The sequence below is a fragment of the Centrocercus urophasianus genome, unplaced genomic scaffold, assembly GCF_019232065.1.
Source record: "Centrocercus urophasianus isolate 14NV4802_14NV808 unplaced genomic scaffold, USGS_Curo_1.0 seq_16, whole genome shotgun sequence".
NCBI lineage: Eukaryota > Metazoa > Chordata > Aves > Galliformes > Phasianidae > Centrocercus > Centrocercus urophasianus.
The window spans coordinates 29,661,627-29,683,830 of NW_024884711.1; the positions used below are offsets into that span (position 1 = coordinate 29,661,627).

At 36.7% G+C, this 22,204-nt stretch overlaps 1 protein-coding gene across 1 annotated transcript in view; it reads left to right on the forward strand.

Annotated features, from left to right (window-relative positions):
• Window positions 1-8,623, forward strand: part of PLXDC2 (plexin domain containing 2) — a 225,653-nt gene extending 217,030 nt beyond the window's left edge. The window contains exon 14 of the mRNA XM_042817552.1: window positions 7,628-8,623. Coding sequence (XP_042673486.1) covers window positions 7,628-7,744 — 117 coding nt within the window. The 3' untranslated portion in view covers window positions 7,745-8,623. The remainder of the gene's footprint in view (window positions 1-7,627) is intronic.
• The last annotated feature ends 13,581 nt before the right edge of the window (window positions 8,624-22,204 follow it).

Sequence of the window (22,204 nt, forward strand, 5' to 3'; positions counted from 1 at the left end):
CGTTCTCCATGGAGGAATTCAATCACACACCCTTGCTTCATCTGCACTTCCATGTCAGGTGCCATTTTGTCAGAACGCCCCTCTGCTGCCATCTGTTACAGGGCAGCAAAACATAATGGAATACTGGTGGGAAGATTCAACCTCGACTACCATACCACCGTATCCTTCAACATAATAAAATAAGAGGTTTTCATTCTTTAAGTTGGAATCTTCTCTGGCAACATAGAGACAGAAGGAATTATCAAATTTTTAAGCAAGGGAGTTCCAGTCAAAGTTCAAGTGAATGCAGACTATTTCTAAAAGCTGAATGTAAACAGAGGTAAAGTCATTGCCAGCTGTCAGATGGATTTCTTCTAATTTTGTCCAAGTTGCACACCAGGTAGCAGCTTTAGATTCTTTTTTAGCTTTTACTTCTTCCCTTTTTTTTCTTCATTTGTCTTTTTCCTTTTAGATTTTTTATTGATTTTGCATTTTTTGCAATTAAAATCCAGAAAACGTTATCAAATCAGAAGGCAAAGCGTAAGGCAAACTCTTATACTAAGATTCCTTTTGTCTGTCTGCACTCATTTTTCTGTGGACAAAAGGGTTGCCACTCCTGACATAAGTTTTTATATGCACACTTTTTCTATTTTTCTCACCTTTCTTATTTGTATTTTGATCCAAAGTCCTTTTAATGTTTGAAACTTAGCTCTGTTTGAAGGACAGAGGCAACATGATGTGGCCATAGCTGAGAATTCTGTAGAATTTTTCCCAGTATGAGTGCAAGGTGTCAGATGTTGCAAGTATCTTATCCGAACTAGACAGAGATATTGTTGCCAAACGTGCATATGCAAGGCTCAGCAAAAGAATAAAATTCTCAGTGGTAGTTCTCTGCAACTAGTGAGTTTTAAGGAGTCTGAACTAACAATACAAGTTGGGACCATCTTCACCTCAGGCAAAAAGCCTTTCTCTTATATTCAGCATAAAAGGAAATACCATTCCAGATGTGTAGACTCTGAAGCTGTGGGGGTATGAATGAATTTTGACCAAAATCCTATTTTAAATGCAACTAACTGCCTTTGCTTTCATGTTCCCACCCTCCTTGAAGATTTTTCAGAGGTTTTTTGTAATAATTCAGCTGCTTACGTACCCTCACAGGCTCACACATGCATGTGCATACATATGTCTCTTAGTTGTTTAACATCACTGTGGATGTTCAGGCTGCATGATTTCACAAATGTGTTTTTTTCAAATGGCCACACAGACAGCTATGGAGCTGGGTGAGGGGTGACCTTGCAGAGAGGAGAGGAAGGAATGAGCAGCTGCAGATTTTCAGCAGCTAACAGTGCATGATCAGTGCCTGAGGGATGCACCTCAACTGTTCCTGATGTAGTTGAATTGTGTCTCCAATAGAAAACTAAATGAGCCTGTGACTGTTTTTTTAGCATGAAGACCAACCAACATTCTGAATTCATGTCATTTACCCATCAGCCTCATGGTTAATGTGACTAACTATTAGTATATTTTTGAGGATGGTTCCCAAATCCTGAGCTATACCTGAAGTTGTCTGGGAAAGCACTGTTAGGCATTTTTCTAACATTAAAGCTGCATAGAGGATTATTTTGCTGTGCCTGGAAACATTCACCAGCACTCAGATCTTACACCAGATTTTCTTCGGATTTTGACCTTCTGTTCTTACCTTCCCTGCTTAGAGAAAAAAAAATAGAGTAATAGTGGAGGAAATAGTCCAAAAAAAAAAAGCCTGAGACTGACCTGGGTGTTTCAGAGCTCAGAGATTTTATGGGCATTTCTGGCTCACTGCTGTTCATCTCTACTCATAGCAGCACTTCACATACAACAGCCATTGTTTAATAGCCAGCCCTGTTCTCCATGCACCATTTACTGGTTTCTACATTAAAGTCACAAACACAATCTATCTCTTCAAATAAATGAAAGGAGGGGAAAAAAAAAAAAAAAAGAAAGAAAGAAAGAAAGAGAGAGAGAGAGAGAGGGAGAGAAGGAATAGAAGGAATGAAGGAAGGAAAGAAAGAATTTTACAAAGATTCAGCTTCTCAGTTCCCTTAGATAGGTGGTGAACCTCACACAGCTCTACTGATTTCTTTTGGGATGTGGCCCATTGTTTTTATTATATGTATGCATTTCACTAGGATTGTACTTTTAGTTTGAATAAGTCTTGACACGGTCATCAATTCAGTTTTGTCCAGAATTTAGAGCTGAATTTAATTTCATGAGAATGATTATTAAAAAAAAGATAAGAAGAATCATTTTTTCTCTTCATTCAAAGTCATGTAGCTTTGTGTCATTTGGGATATTGCCATTGATCTCACTGCCATTGCCTTGTACTGATAGCAAAGTTATTTTTTCCAAAGCTTATCCAGCTCAGCAGGAACCAGCAGGGGAAACCTAAGTCAGCAACAGGGGAGAAGTACTAAAATAAATAGCCAACACTGACAATAAAAGTCAAAGGTGGGGAGGAAGAAGGCATTCTGTTTCTTTTCCATCAGCAGCCTGCTACTTAGATGATCCTAAGACTGCAGAAACATTGTTATACTGAGAAGCATTTTAAATCACAGAGAGATAGTTTAAACAAGCAGTTCTATCAAAAAGAAAAAAAAAAAATTAAGTTAGTAAATGATACTACTGAATCTTACCGTCTAAAGCAATCTACTTTGTCAGAACAGTTTCTTCAAAATGTTAAATTAATGTGGTTTCAGGCAATTGATCTTATTTCTAGATATACAGTTTCAGATACAGTTTTTGAAGCACCTTCCATTTCTGACTGCAGTTTGCCAAGGAAAGTAGATGTTTGTAGTAGAGACTAAAGACTGGCGTATAAATAGTAGCTACTTAAACATTATTTCACATAAATTTAAACATGCTTTCCTTGTCTTGAGAGTATAAAAGGCTTGAATAGCCAGGTAGATTAACAGCAGATGAGTGCTAATAGAGTTTGATGACATCAGGTTAACACATTAGTAATAGACTTTACTATATTTTTCTCCTTTTTCTTAATTCATAGTCTTTGCACTTTGTCCAGAGTTCTAACAATTAATCCAGTATTTAGATAGCTCTGTATTTACACACTTCCAGACTTAAGGATGTGTTTATGGCAGTCTTTTAAATAGACTTTGATACATTTATACATTTGAATTAAGTAAAGAATTGGACATCAATGTATAAGTAAGATGTAACCTTCAGAAGAAGCAGTGAAATAGTCCTGAAAATATAAAAGATTTGAAATACAGGAAAATAATCAATAGCGAAGACAAAGTTGGATCAAAGCATTCAGCCTAAAAACTACTCAAGAGGTGATTGCCCTAAGTTATGCCAGGGGTGGTTCAGGTTGGATATTAAGAAAAATTCCTTCTTGGAAAAGAATGATAATGCATTGGCACAGGCAGCCCAGGAAAGTGGTGGAGTCCCTGTCCCTGGATGTGTTCAAGAAACACGTCCATGTGGCAGCGAGGAACATGGTTAGTGGGCATTAGAGGAACTAGATAATGTTAGTGTCTTTTCCAGCCTAACTGATTCTATGCTGATTCTACTCAATAACTTCAGCTTTTGTATTGGTAAGTGGAAAATTAAGTTTACTTCTCACACTGTCAAGTATTTGTACTTGCATAAGCTACGTTTGGAGAAAATATGTCTGTATTTTGATGAAACTGACAGTTCAAGTTTACTGATGGATGAGAACGAAGAGTTGATCCACATGCTAACAACCTTTATCTTTCTTATCTGGTTACTTTACACATAACAGAACTTTTAATGATCTTATAGAAGATTTGCAGCATGTGTGTGTGTGTGACAAGGGTGGAGACATGACAAAAGGGCAGATTTTTAACAATGTTTTCTCTTTATCATTCTCCTGACATTTCAGATCTGTATAAAATTGTGCTTGTTCCTTTTTATTTATGGAATGAAAATTAGGATGAGGGTGGCATGAAAAAAATATGGGATAAGATGTAAGAATTTCAAAGATGTAATACATATTAAGTTTTTCTGTCTTTTGCTGACAGAAAATTCTCTTTTATGCAGCTGTATTAAATGAAGGGTAACAGTTAATAATTACTGCAGCTAACAAAACATATTATTGCAATTGCTTTTAAAGAATTACTATCTCCAGTGAAAAGTGTTGCTTAACTATAAGAAACGTTAGAGATAGTATATAATGTTAGCACCAAAACCTCTCAGTTCCTTAGGAAGAAGAGGGTCATCAATTTTCAAATATAGTAATCCGATAAAGCTGTATTGGACAATATCTGTCCTGTATTGATCTAGTAAGTTGTTTACTCTCTATTTGCCTATGGTAGGTACAAAGTAGACTTCCTCTCTTGCTTATGTGTACTCAGTTAATTGTATTATTTTCTAATATAGATTTTTAAATCTCATAAAATTTTCATTGTTTTTTTTAATCACCTATTAATGAAATCGTGTTGTTTAATGGACAATAGCAGCTCTATAGGGCTCAATCTTCCCTCATGTTAAAGGATATCAAAAGAAGAATCTGATCAACCATGAGAATGAACTTGGAGATCTTTCAATGAAACAACAGTGTGAAGATACTCCTGCTTCAACCTTTTAGTATTTTGAGGTGTAATCACTTTAGTTTTTCTCTCAGAAGTGAGACTGTCCATTCTACCCCTACACCAATATTTACATGAAGGTGCTTTTTCTAGCTTTAATAATTGCCATAGGAAGTCATATTGACTTTGCAGCCACCAACAGTAGTGTAGATAGGTGTAATGTAAGAAATGTGAAAGGTAAATTTCAGTTTCAGTGTGAAAGGTAATTTCAATTGACTATTTTTTTCATTTTCTCTTATCGTTTTCAGTAGAATCTAAGGGTTTTATTTAATGTATATAATAAATTAGTCTTATGCAAACTGAGGCACACATGTCTTAGTCACAACTGCTTTCCTCTAGCTCACTTGCTTAAAAAAGTGAACTCGTGGAAGCTATGAGAAAAATCCTATTTCCGTTTTCCTGCTTCATTGCACACTGAAAGGAAGCAGGAATTACAGCTCTTCAGCGGCAGCTTGGAGGATTTCCTCTGACTTCTAATTTTCTAATTCCAGAGAATGAAGCGTATTTTTTCCTGTTAAATTGGATGAAAAAAATAAGGAATTAGTTTAAGTACACAGCTTTTGTTCTTCCTGTTTTCTTTCATTTATTGTTTCATTAGGGTTTTTTTTAGGTCATGGAGTTTTTTTATTTGTTTTGGTTTTTTAGTCCACTTATTACTTTGCTTTGCAGAGAAAATCAAGAATGCATTAAGCTCTTCCTGAGCTACTTCAGTAACTCAAGGACCTATTTATCCCTTGGCATCAAATTGCTTTTGGTTTTATCAATTAAAATTGTAATGTCACTAAAGACTTTTGTGAGGTCAATAGACAAGTCAATGAATTGTTAACTTGTCATTGCTTTAAGATCGGTAACCACTTAAAACACTCACATCCACAGGAGTTGAAATTAAACAGACTTTCAGTAGGAATGGAAAATCTCACCATGATAAGAGTGAGCATGAAGAGAAACCACATAAAACTGCAACAAATGTTTGGAGATGACCTTCAAATATGTTGATTTCTTTATTAGCTGCTATTTATGTTGTATCCCATTGTATCAACAGAACTGATACACATCTATCTACTAACCACATTTCATCATGTAGAAAGGCAAATGGGAAAAAAAAGATTAGTAGAAAATGGTAAAATCGGATTGTAAGAGCGTAGCAAGAAAGTAGAAATTAATCAGGAATTCATTTTAAAATCAGCATCTTAAGAGATTAAGACTCAGCTCATTTTTATATGCTGCCATTTGAGACTGTTTCTAATTATTCTTCCCTACTAGTTTTCCATTGATTTTCATTTTCTTCTTTAGAGTACTCTCCAGTCAAATTCTCATTTATACTGGTGTAAATCTGGAATAAGTCAGATGCATTTAGTTGAATTACTCTTGATTTACTTCTGTGAGTCTGAAAATAGAATCTGACCCCTTTATTTAGCAATAACCAAACAATCCTTCTTAATTTTGAAGCCAATTTGAATCAAGCTTAGGTAGAAAAAAAGTCTCCAAACTTTGAATAGACTAAGTTTGCTTGTTAGGAAAAGACATCCATTAAAGAAAACAAGATTCTACCTTCCTACTTTTTAGAAAGGTGTTGCATTGAAAGGCCTGCCGTTTTAAATTACCTGCCAAACAGAATTTAGCTCTGGATGACTCAACGTCAACCAGATTGTGGAACAGGAGAAAAATAAACCAGTTGCTTTCATACTATATCTTCTTAACAGTGATCACCAAGAAAAACTCTGTGCTCCAAGATTTCTGTAAGGACTGCTGCCCAACAGCACCGTGAGTTCTGGCATACTGTCATAGCTGTGCCTGCTTTGTGGCCCCCAGTACAGACATTCAGCAGCATGATATATCCTCACTGTTTAGAAGTCAATCAAAATGCAGTATTAAAGGGACAGTAAATCAGATAAAATATTATTTTTTAGAATTAGAAAGTGAAGTAAGAATATTTTGATTTTGAGGTAGCAATGAAAATATAGGATGTAATTTACCATCCTTGTTTCTCCTCTTATTCTCCTGCAATGTTTCTACGTACCTTACTACACCTTCCAGCCTTCCCTCCAAGCAGATTGTAACAGTAGTCAGAATAGAGAAAAATGTGTTAGCATAGTTAGTAGTAGGAAATTTTCAATGAGGAATAACCGTTTTAGGTGAGTGTTTTGTGTTAGCTAACATTATGAAAGAGTTGTGGCCTACTGTCCTGAAAACTGTTCTCTCTGGCAGAATTTCAACATGGTCATCTCAAATCTGCATCTTCCCAGATGTTAGTCACTTTGAAAAATCCAAGTTGTGTAAAGCACTTTCCCTTCCTATAGCCGTCACAATCTGGAACTGTTTTATCTGCTCTAGAAATGTATTTTCTCAGTCCCTTAGCTATTTTTAAAGCCATCACCACAGACACTAATGAAAATTGGTTTTGAACTCTTAAGACCCTTGCATTCAAAGGTAGAAAGAATTTAAATGAAAAGGCTGATTTCATTTGAACCATCAAAGTAAACTACTCAATTAGAATCACAAAATGACAGAATGATAGTTTGGAAGGGATCTCTGGAGGCCATCTGGTGCCACCTGTCCCTGTTCAAGGACAGTCATCCAGAGCAGCCTACCCAGGACTATCTGGACAGCTTCTGAATATCTCCAAAAGGGGAGACTCTTCAACTTCTCTGAGCAGCCTGTGTCAGTGCTCTGTCACCCACACAGGAAATATGTTCTTTCTGGTGGTTAGATGGAACCTGTTGTGTTTGAGCTCATAGCCTACTGTATTCATGAATTATATCATTTGGAATAAAAATTCACTATTTAGTCAGTCTTGAATTAAAGAATGTGATATAAATAATTAAAAATAGTATGGTTTTGGTGGACTCAGAAACACAGCCTCCCATGGAGCATATCTCCCATGGAGCAAATCTCAGTTCTTTATTAGGCAGGAAGAGCAATGGGCGTGTTTCTCCTATCATCTAATGGTGACTGTGCAGCTCATCATTAAAGTTTTTAAACTTTAACTTATTGTTGTACCCTTTATATTCTGAAAACTTCTTTTTTTCTTGTTGCTGTTAAAGCGGCGTCCGAGCAGATGGCCAGCAATGAAATTCAGAAGAGGATCTGGACATCCTGCATATGCTGAAGTGGAACCAGTCGGAGAAAAAGAAGGCTTCATTGTATCAGAGCAGTGCTAAAATTTTTAAGACAGAACACCAGTACTGGTCTACAGGTGTAAGACATTTACTTTGCATCTCTATAAAGAAAAGGAGCCCTAAGCTGCTGATAGTAAGAAGATTTTGGATAAGCTTTGTTCAGGAAGAAAAACTATCTAAGATACCAGATTACCATTGCACAGTAGCCTTTGTTAGTGGACTGAGACACAGTGGTTCATGCAGAACACTTGTCAGTGGACACTTATGGTATCAGAACTATGGCACAAGTGCCACATTATTGGCTTTAGTATGGTGGTGCACAGTAATCAAAAATATAATAAAGCTTTGGTGCACAAGGGGATTACCCTGTCGTTCAAGTGTTCTTCTCTGGTATGTCAAAGACTGAGTGACAAATCTGTACACTTTCAGTGCAAAGAACACTGATCAGTGTTTACAGGTGATTGAGAAAATTATCTCAGTGCAAGTGAAAAAGAAAAATAAAAGAATTTTCCAATATTTCTACAAACAGATGTGGAAGTACACTCACTTTTCAATGCTAAAATAGCCTACCCACCTGAGTAAGTAAACCACAATATATATGCTTTCCAGGAGTAGTACAATGTTTCTTGTACGTTGCTCATCAATATCCTTTCAAACAATTCATGATATACAAACTGATAAGAAATGAAGGCAACAGAGAATTTTACAGTGGTGAAATTGTTATTTCATGGGAGTTCACAATGAAATTGGGCTGATTTTCAGTTTCAATGTTCATTAAAAATTAATTACCAGGTTCTTTTCAAGAGAAATCTTTCATTTCTGAGTGGTAGACTAAAGTCAAGGCAATAGATCTTTTTTATCCGACAGAAATGTTATAGACCATTTCTTAGACAGCATAATAAAAAAAAAAAAAAAAAAAAATCTGAAGATATTAAACAAATGGGTTTCTATTCTTTGCCATTTCAAAATCTTTCCTAAGAAGCACCACAGACTTCAGTGCATCCTTCCCAGAGATTCAGATAAAAGTGTTATTAAACCCTGCTGATTCATAAAGTGATTTTGTTTAATGCACATAGTAGTTGCATAAATATATATATAAATATATTTTTTTTTAATAGCTAACACAAGGCAGGCTCTTGTGACTGTTAAGACTGCATTTTTGTCATTCAGACAAAGGAAACGGATTGCATTACTGCATATTTCCACTGAGTTGTAACATAATCCTTAATGTTAGAATATCTTTATGTTGTTTGGGGAAAGTGGTTCATGTAGTCACAATACCATAACCTTTCAGCCTATTGAAACCACTCTTTCTTTAATGTCGACCCTTTCCTTCCATGTATAAGGAAAGACAACACAATAAATTCCCAACATCAAAACCAGCTACTCCTTTCATGAAAGGGATTAGTATATAATGAGACCCAGATCTTCCTTGCAGTAGAATCTAAATGCTTTGATAATCTGGGTGGGCCTGAGGTATTAAAATATTAAATTCAGGTATTATACATACATTTCATTGTAGTCATTGACTATCAAATTTTTAAATAGTGCATAAACAGAGATACTTGATGCATTTTAAAGCAACATACACAAGATTAGCAGTTTTGAATCTCAAGTAGCTAAAAAAAGTGGTTGATACTACCTTATTAGTACATTTACATTTTCTGTTGATGCTTGTATGGTATAAATTTGATTACTTGATGCTATTCGGTAAATAATACTCTTTTTTTCTGTATTCTTATATTTTGCATAACACATTTTTTTCATCTGTTTTACATCATCTAGCATGAGACTGAAACTGTTCAAAACCTAACTGGTATTAATCTGAAGGTACTAACAAACATTCTCTAGAAGCTTGGTGAAAAATCCACAGCAAGTATTCTTTTCCATTTGTGTGGGCTTCTGGTAGGCCAGATTAAATTGTAGGCTGATAATTCTGATAGCAATAACCAAATGTATGCACATACACATTTATTTGGTGGCACTCATTAAAGATATCACTGCACATCATTTAGACACTTAGTTGATGTGCAATATTTACGATCAGTTTATTTTAGGGATCTTGAAATTCATCAGCTATGATTGATTGGCCAAATAAAGCAATTGTATAGCTTCCTTTTGAAGCGTATTGGCAACCTGTTTGAAATCATTCTTATTTCAGAGCACATCCTGGGAAATTATACTGAAAAGTTTTACAAAAATCTACAAAGTAATGCAATAAGTTCAGGAGTTATTTCATACAAGTAAAGAATGTTTATTTTATTATGAGTTTACAGGCTTGCACTTTGATTCACTCTTAGTTTTCTTGTTTTATCCATGTATGTAGTTCATGTCATGCAATAGAGCTTAACGAATATTTCTAACATTGTTTAACAAGCACGACAAATTTCAGTATTTGATTACTTTTGTTCTAAGGCTCTCTTGCACAGGTAAAGGAGGTTTATTAATATTTGCAAACTAACTTAAATTTCATAGTCCTTATTAAAATAACAGCAATTATTTTTCATTCTTTGTTTACCTCCAATAATTTGGTGGCAGATTTCACAGATATGTGGGGAGATCTAGTGTACTTCTTTTAATTTTTGCCATGATGTTATATGCTATGGATTATAACATAATGAGTTGTTGGGTTTATTTAATAAGATTGATGGGCCATGTGCTTATATCTGATAAGAACTGATATCTGAAGAGGAAAACTCCTGCATACTAATGGAATGTATAGTGTCTCATCAGTGTCTGCTTTGATATATCCTGTGGTATGATCTATTTATCCCAGTAGGCAAAAGTTGATTAAGTAACCTGTTGCTGTTTTGTAATTCCATCTGGTTTTCTAATTTTTTAATAATTAAAAATTGCCACATTAAAAATATAAATATAAATCTTTAGAAGGTGTGGTGAAACATTGATATTATCTGAGATTCTTACTTTTATCACTTTATAAAGCACCAGCATGACTGATCCAAACAGAAAAAGGGTCGTATAAACTCCTCCCAGAGACTCAGTTGAAATGTTGTTGAACAACTCAGAAAGAAATTTCTATCCAGGTCTCTGAAACAGTGGCTTCACCCACATTCCCACTGGTTCTTAATTTGAAAGTACTTCAGAATATTTCATTTGTTTAAATGTTTCCTTACAGAGTCTTTTATTCTAACAGTTATTTTAATTTATAAACACTGCCTGTAAATTTGTGTACGTCATGTGAATCTTGGTGGCGTGACTGCAACATCTCCAGAAAATGGTTTCTTACTGTTTTCCATTTTCATTTTAAAAGTTCCTGTGCACCTAATATTCTCAGTGTGTACTGTTCATACTGTTTCACAGAAAAATGAAAATCTGAAATACAAGGATTCAAAGTACATTACTGAGTAACTCTTTAAGATGATTCAATACATTTAGATAAATGCATCACACTTTATTATTTTTTAAGTATTGTATTCAGACACTAAGAAGTGTTGGATCTGTGCAAGATCTGTAATCATACTCACATGTCCGCACGTGGCAAAGTCTTCTTTAATTGCCTGCCACGTTTCTCAGTGCACACTGTGACAAACTGAACTTAGAGAATGGAGGCTTTTTTTTTTGAATGCTGCTATTCCATTTATCTTCTCTTTCCTCAAATTTTGTTGCTTTCTTTGTTACGTACTGTCCAAAACCTATTATTTTTTTCATGGACTTTTCTGCATTACCCGTTATATTTACTGCTGGGATATATACAACTTTATTCATTTATATTCTGAGCATCTCTGTTAAGGCTTTTCAGAGGAGGAAAACAAATAAAAGGGGAAAATGGAGGAGGAGAAGGAAGGGAGGGGTGTCAGCATTTATTACTCAGAATAAGCTTAAGTCTCTAAGTAAGCACTACCTGAGTTTTCTTCTGTGTATGGATTCTGGTTAATGCAAATATGTGAAAGTACATTTTTCTGTTATTGACTGCATCCTTTGCAAACTTTTTGTCCAGACATTTTAGTCAAACAAACTATTGCTACTGAAACTACTACACAGTGGAAAACTTGTCCCAGATAATTTTTTTTTAAACAGCAGAAGGTCTCTAAAAGCAGTTCTCAGGACATGGTTCTTAATTACACCCCTTTAACTAAGCAGATATTTTTGCCCAGTTAATTGATATAGACTTCTTCTCTGTTGCTTCTCTTGGAAGATAATATATAGGGATATTAATTAAGCTCTTCCCGTGAAGTCTGCTTTACTTCCTTTGTAGTATCTCTTTTTATTTGAAGACAAACAAGCTGTTCACTTACTTGCTAACATTTCTTCAAAAGACATTTAATTTATTGACTACTTGGGTGGCACAATGTTTCTTCAGACATCTAGAAAGCTGTTTGCAATAAATATCACTCGAGTCTGTCTGGCTTTATTTGGATTGCTGTTTTTATCATGAGATCATTTTCTTCAGACTTTATAAGCATCAACAAATTTTGTTTTGGGAGGTAGCCAATGATACTGTAATCTGTTTGTCGTGTTTGATTGCACACTAGCAATGGAGTCTCTAAGTTTTCCACTTAAAGTTTAAGCTTGATGATGAGGAACTCAGAATCACACCTCCACCCTGTTTTTAGTGACAAAATGCAACTTTCCAAAGGAAGAAAGCAGTGTGTATTTTGTAGATATATGGGTATTTTCACAATGGCCTGTTTCCAGAAGAAATCCTGTTCCTAGAGATAAGTCTGGCAACCTCGATTACAAAGAGAGTGTGACTGGAAATAAGTTACTCCCTGAGACATAAACCTTGCACAGCTGTAATATTGCTGGTATCTGGCATTTGGGGTGCAATGACCTCCAGTGCTCACCACCCTCTGGGCTGGGGCCTCTCCCCACTTGCCCACACAGGCTGCGGGCCAAGTGGAAGTCTGAGCAGGAGGCATGTGGAGGGCTACAGATCCTAATCCCACAGTGAGAGTAATGGTGCCTTATCTTAGAGTTCTTCACTGTGGAAAATGTGAGAGACCTCCTGCTATCCCCTGCCTTGACAGCTCTAAGGATGAACAAAGTGACTCAGCCTTCTCAGCAGCTGACAAGAAAGGAATCACGAAGCATGGACATGATCTTGTTTGTGTAGAAAATGGTGCTCTGCAGCCATGCGACATTTCACACTCACCCATCTCTTAAACCCGTTGCCAATGGCTTGTTTTAGATTTCAAGTGCTTTGGACAAAAGTGGTGAAAAATGCAGGTATGATGAAAAGAAATCTTTTCAAAAGTTCTCTTGAAGATGATACAATAAAGTCATATTGTGCTAATTCACTCTATATCTCCAGCAACACCAGCATGCATTCTGTTGTGAGGGCCAGATAGAGCTCCCGTACCAATCCTTTCCCACCAGAGGTAAATGTGAGCATAACAGAGGGGATTGAGTGCACCCTCAGTGAGTTTGCAGATGACACCAAGTTGGGAGGTGGTGTCGATCCTCCTGAGGGTAGGGAGGCCCTTCAGAGGGATTTAGATAGGCTGGATTGCTGGGCTGAGGAAATGGGATGAGGTTCAACAAGGCCAAGTTCCTGGTCCTGCACTTTGGCCACAACAATCCCATGCAGCACTATAGGCTTGGGGATGAGTGGCTGGATGATTGTGAAGAGGAAAGGGACTTGGGTGTGTTGGTTGATGCTCGGCTGAACATGAGCCGACAGTGTGCCCAGGTGGCCAAGAGGACCAACGGCATCCTGGCCAGCATTAGAAATAGTGTGGCCAGCAGAAGCAGGGAGGTGATCATCCCCCTCTACTCAGCACTGCTGAGACTGCACCTCATGTTGTGTTCAGTTTTGGGCCACTCACTACAGGAAAGACGTTGAGGCCCTGGAACGTGTCCAGAGAAGGGCAACGAAACTGGTGAGGGGTCTGGAGCACAAACCTTATGTGGAGTGTCTGAGGGAGCTGGGATTGTTTAGTCTGCAGAAGAGGAGGCTCAGGGGAGACCTCAGTGCATTCTACAACTTCCTGAAGGGAGGTTGTGGTGAAGAGAGGTTTGGCCTCTTCTCCCAGGTAACAAACAGGACCTGGTGAAATGGCCACAAGTTGTACGAGAGGAGGTTTAGGTTGGACATGAGGAAAAACTTTTTCTCTCAGAGAGTGGTCAGGCACTGAAATGGCCTGCCAAGGGAGGCTGTGGAGTTGCTGTCCCTGGCAGTGTTCAAGAGGCGTTTGGATGAGGAGCTTGTGGTAGCAATGATGATGAGAAGATGGTTGGACTAGATGATCTTGTAGGTCATAGAACGGCATGGGTTGAAAAGGACCACAATGATCATCTAGTTTCTATCCCCCAGCCATGTGCAGGGTTGCCAACCATCAGACCAGGCTGCCCAGAGCTACATCCAACCTGGCCTTGAATGCCTCCAGGGATGGGGCATCCTGTTCCAGTGCGTCACCACCCTCTGCATGAAAAACTTTCTCCTAAAACAAGCACAAATGCATCCTCACCAGCACAGAGGTGAGCTGAAGTTAATAAAAATAAATATATGTGTGTCTGAGATCAAGCTAGTATTCCTCAAGGTTTGGCATGAACTCAGGCACCTCTACACACCATGACCTCCTCTGCTCACAGTTTAAAGCAGACAAGGGAAGAAAACATCATTTTCTGAAAACAGGAAGGTCCACCTTAAAGTCTCATGGAAATGTGATTGAAGGCTACCAATGTTACAGAACATTAAATGTATACATTAAAATATAATCACAAGTGTCCATATGAAGTGATTTTGTTTAATGTTTGTTTTGTTTTAAAAACTTATAAACTGAGCTGAGGGCAAGTAAAAGTTGAGAGAGAACAGAATCATAACCTACAATTATGAATTCTTGGAATATTTAAAAATAAAATAAAAAAAAGCTATAAATTTTTAAATACTAAAAATGAAAGCTAATGAGAATACCAAGGTGATAATCCCACTCACCTAGCTTGCATAAAAACATCTCCACTTACATTAAAAAATTATGAAAGTATTTTGCAATTGACTTTGGTCATTTCTAACCTTGTGATTCTATAATTCTATGATTCTATGAGTGGAAGATGGCAGTGCTGAGGCCTGACTTGGCATGCAGGTTGCTGCTGTGAGGAAACTGGGAAAGAGAAGGAACCCAGTGGGAGCTGACAGAAACCACAGTTTGGAGAGAAAAATGATTGTCCTTAAGGAAAAAGTGAAGTCATAGATATTTAAATTGTACGCAAATTCATAACTATTAAATTTGAGCGGAGACAAGCAACATCTGCTGTAGGCATTACCATTCCCTCTCACTGATTACCTAAGATACAACCAAGGTAACTGTTCTCTGCTGATCAATGAGCTGGGATTTTGTACGTGTCCCTCTTGCCCATCCAGCTGTGCTCTGCTGTAGTGACTAGTTCAGTGCTCTGGGTTACACTACTGTGTCTAGCTATCAACCATTTTAAAAAACTCCTAACAAACATTTAACATTTTAGTAAAGGATGTAAATTTTCCCTACTGGAGTGACTTTGGTATGTAAAGTGCTTGATACATATCAAGACCAGCATTGGCTGAGTTATCCTACACAGCTGTAACCTTGAATTAGAACAAGCAGCACACAATATACCTTTAAAACTTGTCAAGAACAACGATAACAACAGAGAGCTCACAGCAGCCTACACCTCCACTCAGTGCTAGCAGTGGTGTCTGATCCTTCCTAGAGACTAAGCCTAGCAATTAGAGCATTCAACTGTGAGGTGATAGATGAAACTCCGAGCCTGAGGAACATGAGGCGTTTCATTTCCCTGGAGAGCATCCTATCTTAGCTACAACCCCTTCCCACAGAAGCTGCCCCCCTGCCCAGGTGCAGCACAAAGATATTTTGGCCCAAAAAGAGAGAGTGAGTCTGGGAGTAGATTAGTCAACACCCCACTGTTAAAGCTGTGTGCTGAGGGTCAAGGAGCATACTAGGTCCTGGATGCTGCTCTAGAGACTTTACTAGAATTGTAGGAAGCAGTTTCAGGTTGTGGCTCTGGCTCAAACATGCACTTAAATTAGAAACACAGGATTAACAAAATTTGCAAGATGTGGATTTCCAGAGACATATTATTATTATGCTATCTACACCTTAGGCATAGTAACCCTTGCCTTGTATGTCATGTCATTTTTCATTAACCCCACCCTCAAGAATCTTTTCTCTGTCTGTTATTTGCAAGGGAATTTCATTCCTATCCAGAAGTCTTTGCACCCTGACTTGCTTGGTGTGAGGACACATAAAGCACTACTGCAGGATGCTGAGATATTGGTGATGAGCATTAATAGGAGCAAAAAATACACATGCAAAGCAAAGTAAAGCAAAGCCAAACTCCATTCTTTGCTGCAAAAGACAAAATCCTGAGCAAGGCACCAATGAAATTACAAGCTATGAAGTGCTGCTGTGCACTGAATAGTCTAGCCCCTGCATATTCGAATGATTTAGCACAGCCATCTTGTTTGTACTTCAGGAACTAGATGATGTATGGAGCTTTGCTTTTCTGGTCAGTATATTCTTTTCAGCCACTGCCTGTTGCAAATAGGAAATTCATCTGTTTTTCTCCTTGTAGGATAATTTATAGACAAAATTGGGTTTTGCAGACATACTTGTTTTATCAGCTGTCCCTGTATTGAAGTAGTAACCATACTTTGCCCTGCATTTTTGTTCCTTCTTTCTTCCTGCAATAGGTATTAATAGTACAGCATCTAGAAAGATCAACAGAAGCACTACAAATTAATGTCAGTTCCTACAAGCAGTAATGGAAAAAGAATGAACAAAACAACTCTCAAACAATACTCACCACATCTACCAACGTTCAGCAATTTTCATGAAAATTGCTGTAGAATGATGCTGTGTTAAATAGGCAGCAGTACATTTGCTCTAAGACAATATGCATTTCATTTTCTGTGAAATTATGAACAGTAGCCTCAAATATTAATAAAAACCAAACTTTTTCATTAAGAATAACAAAATTGCCTGCACTACTGTTTTTTAATAATTTAATTACATAATTAATAATCTAATTACATGTGCAGTGCCAGCAACTGTTGTGCTGTGTATTGTCAATGAGAGCATTTCGTATGTCTTAAAATTAATCTTCAATATTTCATTAATTTAATATTTGGCTGAAAGCACTGCAAATACTTTAGACACTCAAAGGGAAAAAAGCACACAATTTGCAGCTACTTGAAAATAACAATAAAAAGTTATAGGTAAAGCCCCAAAATACAAATCCAAAAGTCCTTTTACATATTCGACTTAAAAAACAATAATCTCCAAAAGTATGAAGGAAAAAAAAAAAATGAAGGATGTTTAAAAATATTGCAAATCCTGTTTCTTCATGACCCATCCTATCCCTTTGACTTCAGTGTTCAAATGAAGAACATCCTAGAGAGCTATCCCCAGTGGTGGATATATTTTTGGCAATGTTTAGTTCTCTTCTGCCAATACTGAGTTAGAATTAAAATCTATTAAGACTTATCTATTACTGAATACAAAAGTAGAGAGTTTCAGCTGACTGACACCTCCAATAATGGCAAAGAGGTTCCTGCATTGCTTACCCTTAAGCAGAGAAATAGAACAGCATGCACAGTCACCTTATTGAAATTTATGAATTAGCCAAACTGATTTGGATAATGCTTTCTTCCTTTAGAAAAAGCACATCAGCTACTGGAAAAGGATGGGTCCCCTCTGCCTCTCCAGAGCAACCAGAATTACTGCAGAACATCCTCCACTTCCCAAAAAAAAAACAAACAAACAAACAAACAAAATCTCAGCTAATTCTTTACAGCATTTGAAATGAATTATTTATGAACAAATTTAGCTGAAGGACTGGGGGGTGGTGTGCTGGTGGATTTGAAATGGAAATTATTGGACAACTTTAGCACAGCATTCTTGAAAATAAAGGATAGATTAAGCATCTGTGTCAGAGAGGCATTACAGCCAAAATGGAACTAATTCCATGAAATACTGCTCATAAATGTAAGTGCTGCTTTAGCTCTTGCTTGCTTTTTTTTCCCCAAGGGGTTATGTAACACAATTTATAACTTTACTCAGGATGATAATTTCTGTCATGCTCATATATATGACTTTGGCAGAGACAAACACAATTCCTTACAGAAAAACTTTGCTGGCAACCAGTATAAAACCTTGCATTGAAATGCATTAAAATACATTAAAAGGAGAAATAGAAATCCAACTCACACTGGGAATTTTCTGATCTGATGCCTGCCCACACAGACATCAAAAAAGAGAGCAGGTTGCTGTGGAAATGAGCACATCCTCACAACAGACAGTTGGAGAAATGGCCACTGTAGACCAGCTCGGAAAGCAGCTGGCAGCTGGTTGTCAGTGCATGCAAAAGCAACAGGCTGTGCTTCACAAAGTGATGACGTGCACCAGCAACTGGTTTTCATCAGCGGTGCACACCCATGGAGCCATCAGCCACCTCTGCACTCATGACAATAGAGGAAGAAATCCTAAAGGAGTAATATGTGCTCTTCCTCCAGACCATTCTTTTTATTGGTGGTTCTGGTGGTTTTATTGGAGGAAATGAAGCACTCCTCACTTTATCACTGGACTCAAAAACCCAGTCATAAATGGCAATGCAAACTCCAGCCTCTGCTATTAACAGTCAGAAATTACCTTGACAAGACGCGGATCACTGAAGTGTGTTTCCAGCATCCACCTTATTATCACAGCAGTGGAAAAAGAGAACAGCAGGAAAGAAAGCAGCTATGCATAAGGAAAATACAGCAAAACAAGTCCTTTTCCTATAGAAAGACGTGGAGGTCAATTTACTGCCTACTTACATTTTCTTACTTTCTGACTGTTATTTTCAGTGCTAAATGGGACAGAAATTTTCAATGATCTGATAAAAATTCCCTAAGAAAAATACAATTACCCTTACCCCTCTCAGTAGAGTTCAGTGGATCAGTGGATAAATGACACAAATGAAGCCAAAGATACAAGTTGTTTCTGTACAAGTACTTCAAAACATCCAAAAAAATTAAAAATGTACACATAAAAAATGTCTCCGTTTATTTATTTTTAAATTTGTATTCTTAAATCTGAATTGTAATGGGAAACCCACAGATCCTCCTAAGGAGAGCTCAAATCTGTGTGATAAATACGTTACACAAATGGTCTGCTAGGAAGTATACTAACTTTATGAAAGCTCAGCCCAGTAATATTACAGATGTCATGCCTCCACCACCAAATTGAAACATTGGCAAAGGATGTTCCTATCTGCTCATTTTTTACCATGGTGCAACTGTAACAAAGTTGTTTACGGGTATAAAATTTAACTGTAAAGCCTGAACTTTCCATTTCTCAAGTTCATCTTCCCTTGTCTGCTTTTATGTATAGAATACTGCAAACTGCAAAGTACAACCAAATTTATGCAGTACTGTCGAGTCAAAAAGGGAGTGCCAGCACTTAAAAGCACACAAGAGGAGAAAACAGTGTCTAATTCATTATCAAACTCAAAAATCTAAATGTTTGACCAGCAGTAGCAAAGCTCTATCTCCAGATTTGTGGGTATGCCAGAAAGTAATGAGATCTCTGTGCAGAACAAGCCAGGGAGGAATCCAGAAGTGCTAGATGTGAATAGAGTCAGGCTTTCAAGAATCATTGGCGAAGTATTTTACTGTTTATAACACATGTAACTCTTTCCAGACTTTGCAATCCAATGTTAGTCTTTTGTCTTGATAGAAAAAAAAAGGGAGCTAGTATTTCCTTTTAAGAATTTCCTAGTATTGATCATACATTGACCAAGAAATGTCCCTCTATTTCCACAGTGAAATCCCTCTAATTATCTATAAATTGTTACTTATTTTTATTTTTTCTTTTTAATTTTTATATTTTTTTATCTATTTATATATAAACATCTACAAATTTTATATAAATTTAAGTAATTTATAATTAATTGAGGTTCATGTTGCCAGTTTAATTTCATTGAAAGTGCTGATTGGATAATTAATACTTTGAGATCTATGCTGCAACCCTTAATATTGCAGAAGTTGTTCCCAAAAAAAATGGGTAAAATCAGACCACAAAAATTAAACAGAAAGGTAGATTTCTAGAGTTCCAGGACAGCAACATATATGAAAATGAGAATTCAAAAATCCATCCTGTTCCTCATTATGATGGAACCAAAAGTGAGATAATGCATCTGGTATGCGTATTAACAAGAGATGGCAGAGAGAATGCTGGGTGCATTTATGGGCTTATGGATAGCTAACAAAATGGCTAAATTAGTTAGTTTACCATAAAATAGTAGCTCTCACTTTAGTGAAATGAAACACAAGGGAACAATTTTACCTGTGAGGAACTTGTACGTTGTAAAAGCCTTTTTAAAATAAACAAACAAACAAACAAACAAACATGTAAGTCTACTAATTTTAAATAGCTTAAGAAGCTATGTAAAAATTAAACTATTAGTGACATTTTAATCAAATCCTTTTTACCTTTTGACAGCCATCTCACTTGAAGACTTTTTTCTCTGTATACAGATGAATCAGTGCTGCTGCATTTACATTCTTCCTGCATTTAATTTCTGATTTTTGTTCCCTTTGTGTACCAAGGCTGCTTATATTGCTTATTCCTTATATATGCATTAGTCTCTTTAAAGAAAAGAAATCCATATGAAACATATGATACGATGAAGCCCATTTCTTTGTTTCTTACTAGTGTTGATTATTCATAGATAGAAAACACCAAAATACCTTCTAATAAGACTTTGTGAATGTCCAACTTGATGGAAAACTTGGAGTTATGCTCTAAATATTTCCCCCAAAAGTGCAGCAGCATACCAGGCCAAGTTCATATTTGTAATAGGCTCACAACGTGGATGAATATGTCCATTGAGTATGTTGCCAACTTCAAATGACATGTGCCAATTCACACAGCTGAGGCTCTGAACCAGTGACTTGACAGAAAATTACTCAATAAAATTCTCTTTAGAAATTATCGTTCCGAACTAATGTAGAGTCATAACATAAAGTGTCTGGTAAAAGTATCATTGCAAGTATCCATCTCCTTTGTCCCTGGTAATTGCAAACATTTTATTTTATTTTAGAAAATGAACCTATTTGCATCCTTTCCTACATACCAGCCTTCGGAAGTCAATGGTGGTCTTCGAAGGTCAATATGTCTATTCCCTATATACTAACTCTACTAATACAGGTCACATAAGTCTAAGACCTGATGTCAGTGGTGTGGGTAGGCTGATTGTTTTCCTTTACTGCTTTGAGTAATACCTGTGCATTTTGATTGTCCTGAGTGGATTTACTCACATTTAAGACTCATCCAGGAACTGGGCTGCAGGAAACAATCTGCTGATGAGGTGTGAGCAGGGATAAAATCCAGCTTGCACAATTTTACTGCCTCGGCAAATTGTGCTGCCTGGAGCAAATGGATTATTACAAACTCATCCCGCCTAACATTATATATAGATGATCTAAACAGAGAACCAAATCTTTTGAATAAGAAGGGGTCATTTTTACACAAGACCTTGTCACAAGCTAGCCTTATTTATAACACCTTGATAGGCAAGGTGTTATACACTGTTAATAAGATTTTCAGACAACCAGAAATAGCTGGAATGTCCTGATGATCTGATTCATAAAATTTGCCCCTGCATCTATAACGTCCAGTAAACATGTGGGGCTAAGGTTTGCTTTAATCTATTCATTTTTATTATAAGCAGGCATTTCATGCTGAGCATTTCATGGTGATTATATATTGCAATTCTCATGTAACTGAAGTAGTGGGGCTTCTAGTGTCATATCTTTTAAACCTGCCAAGTTTTGTCTAAGGAATCTCTAGTAAAATGCTGATACCTTAGTTAAATAATGCAAGGCTCAGAAGATATGACAAGTTTGGTGCCCCAGATTCCCACACAGTGTGTGTTAAGCTCTTTGCAGTGTATGTTAAGCTCTTTGCAGCTTTGGGCTCACTGATAAAAAGCAAATAAAATATGTGTGTATCAGCGTAGAATATGGTCTTGGTATCTAAAAACATTATGTTGTTTATTCCCCTCCATCTGCTACAAAGAAGCACAAGAAATTCACAAATGGAATGTAAACATACTGCGTACTTTCTCTCACACACACCTTACAGCTCTACTGAAATGCATTTTTCTAGCTGCAGTCATCAGTGAACAGAAACACTTTCAGTCATTTTTGCTGTTGCCTCTAGCTGTGATTAAGCTGGAGATGGAGCAACCTTTTTTGTGATTGCTACAGATTGTTCATTTCAAGAAATTTGACTTTCCTCAAAAGGATATTTCATGGTTACTGTGACTGAGCAAAGGCTATTGCAGACATTGATGATTTTTTGTTACTTTTTCCTACCACAGGTCTTCATTCATTCCAGCTCCCTTATTCAAAATCAGAATGTCATTCTGTCCCGAAAAGGCAAAATTTATTATTGTTCTGGTAAAAATGCACCTTCTCTCATTTGTTTTATGAAACAAATTTAAAAACATTTTGCTGAATCTTGAGGGAAAAAAAAAAAAAAAAAAAAAAAAAAAAAAAAAAAA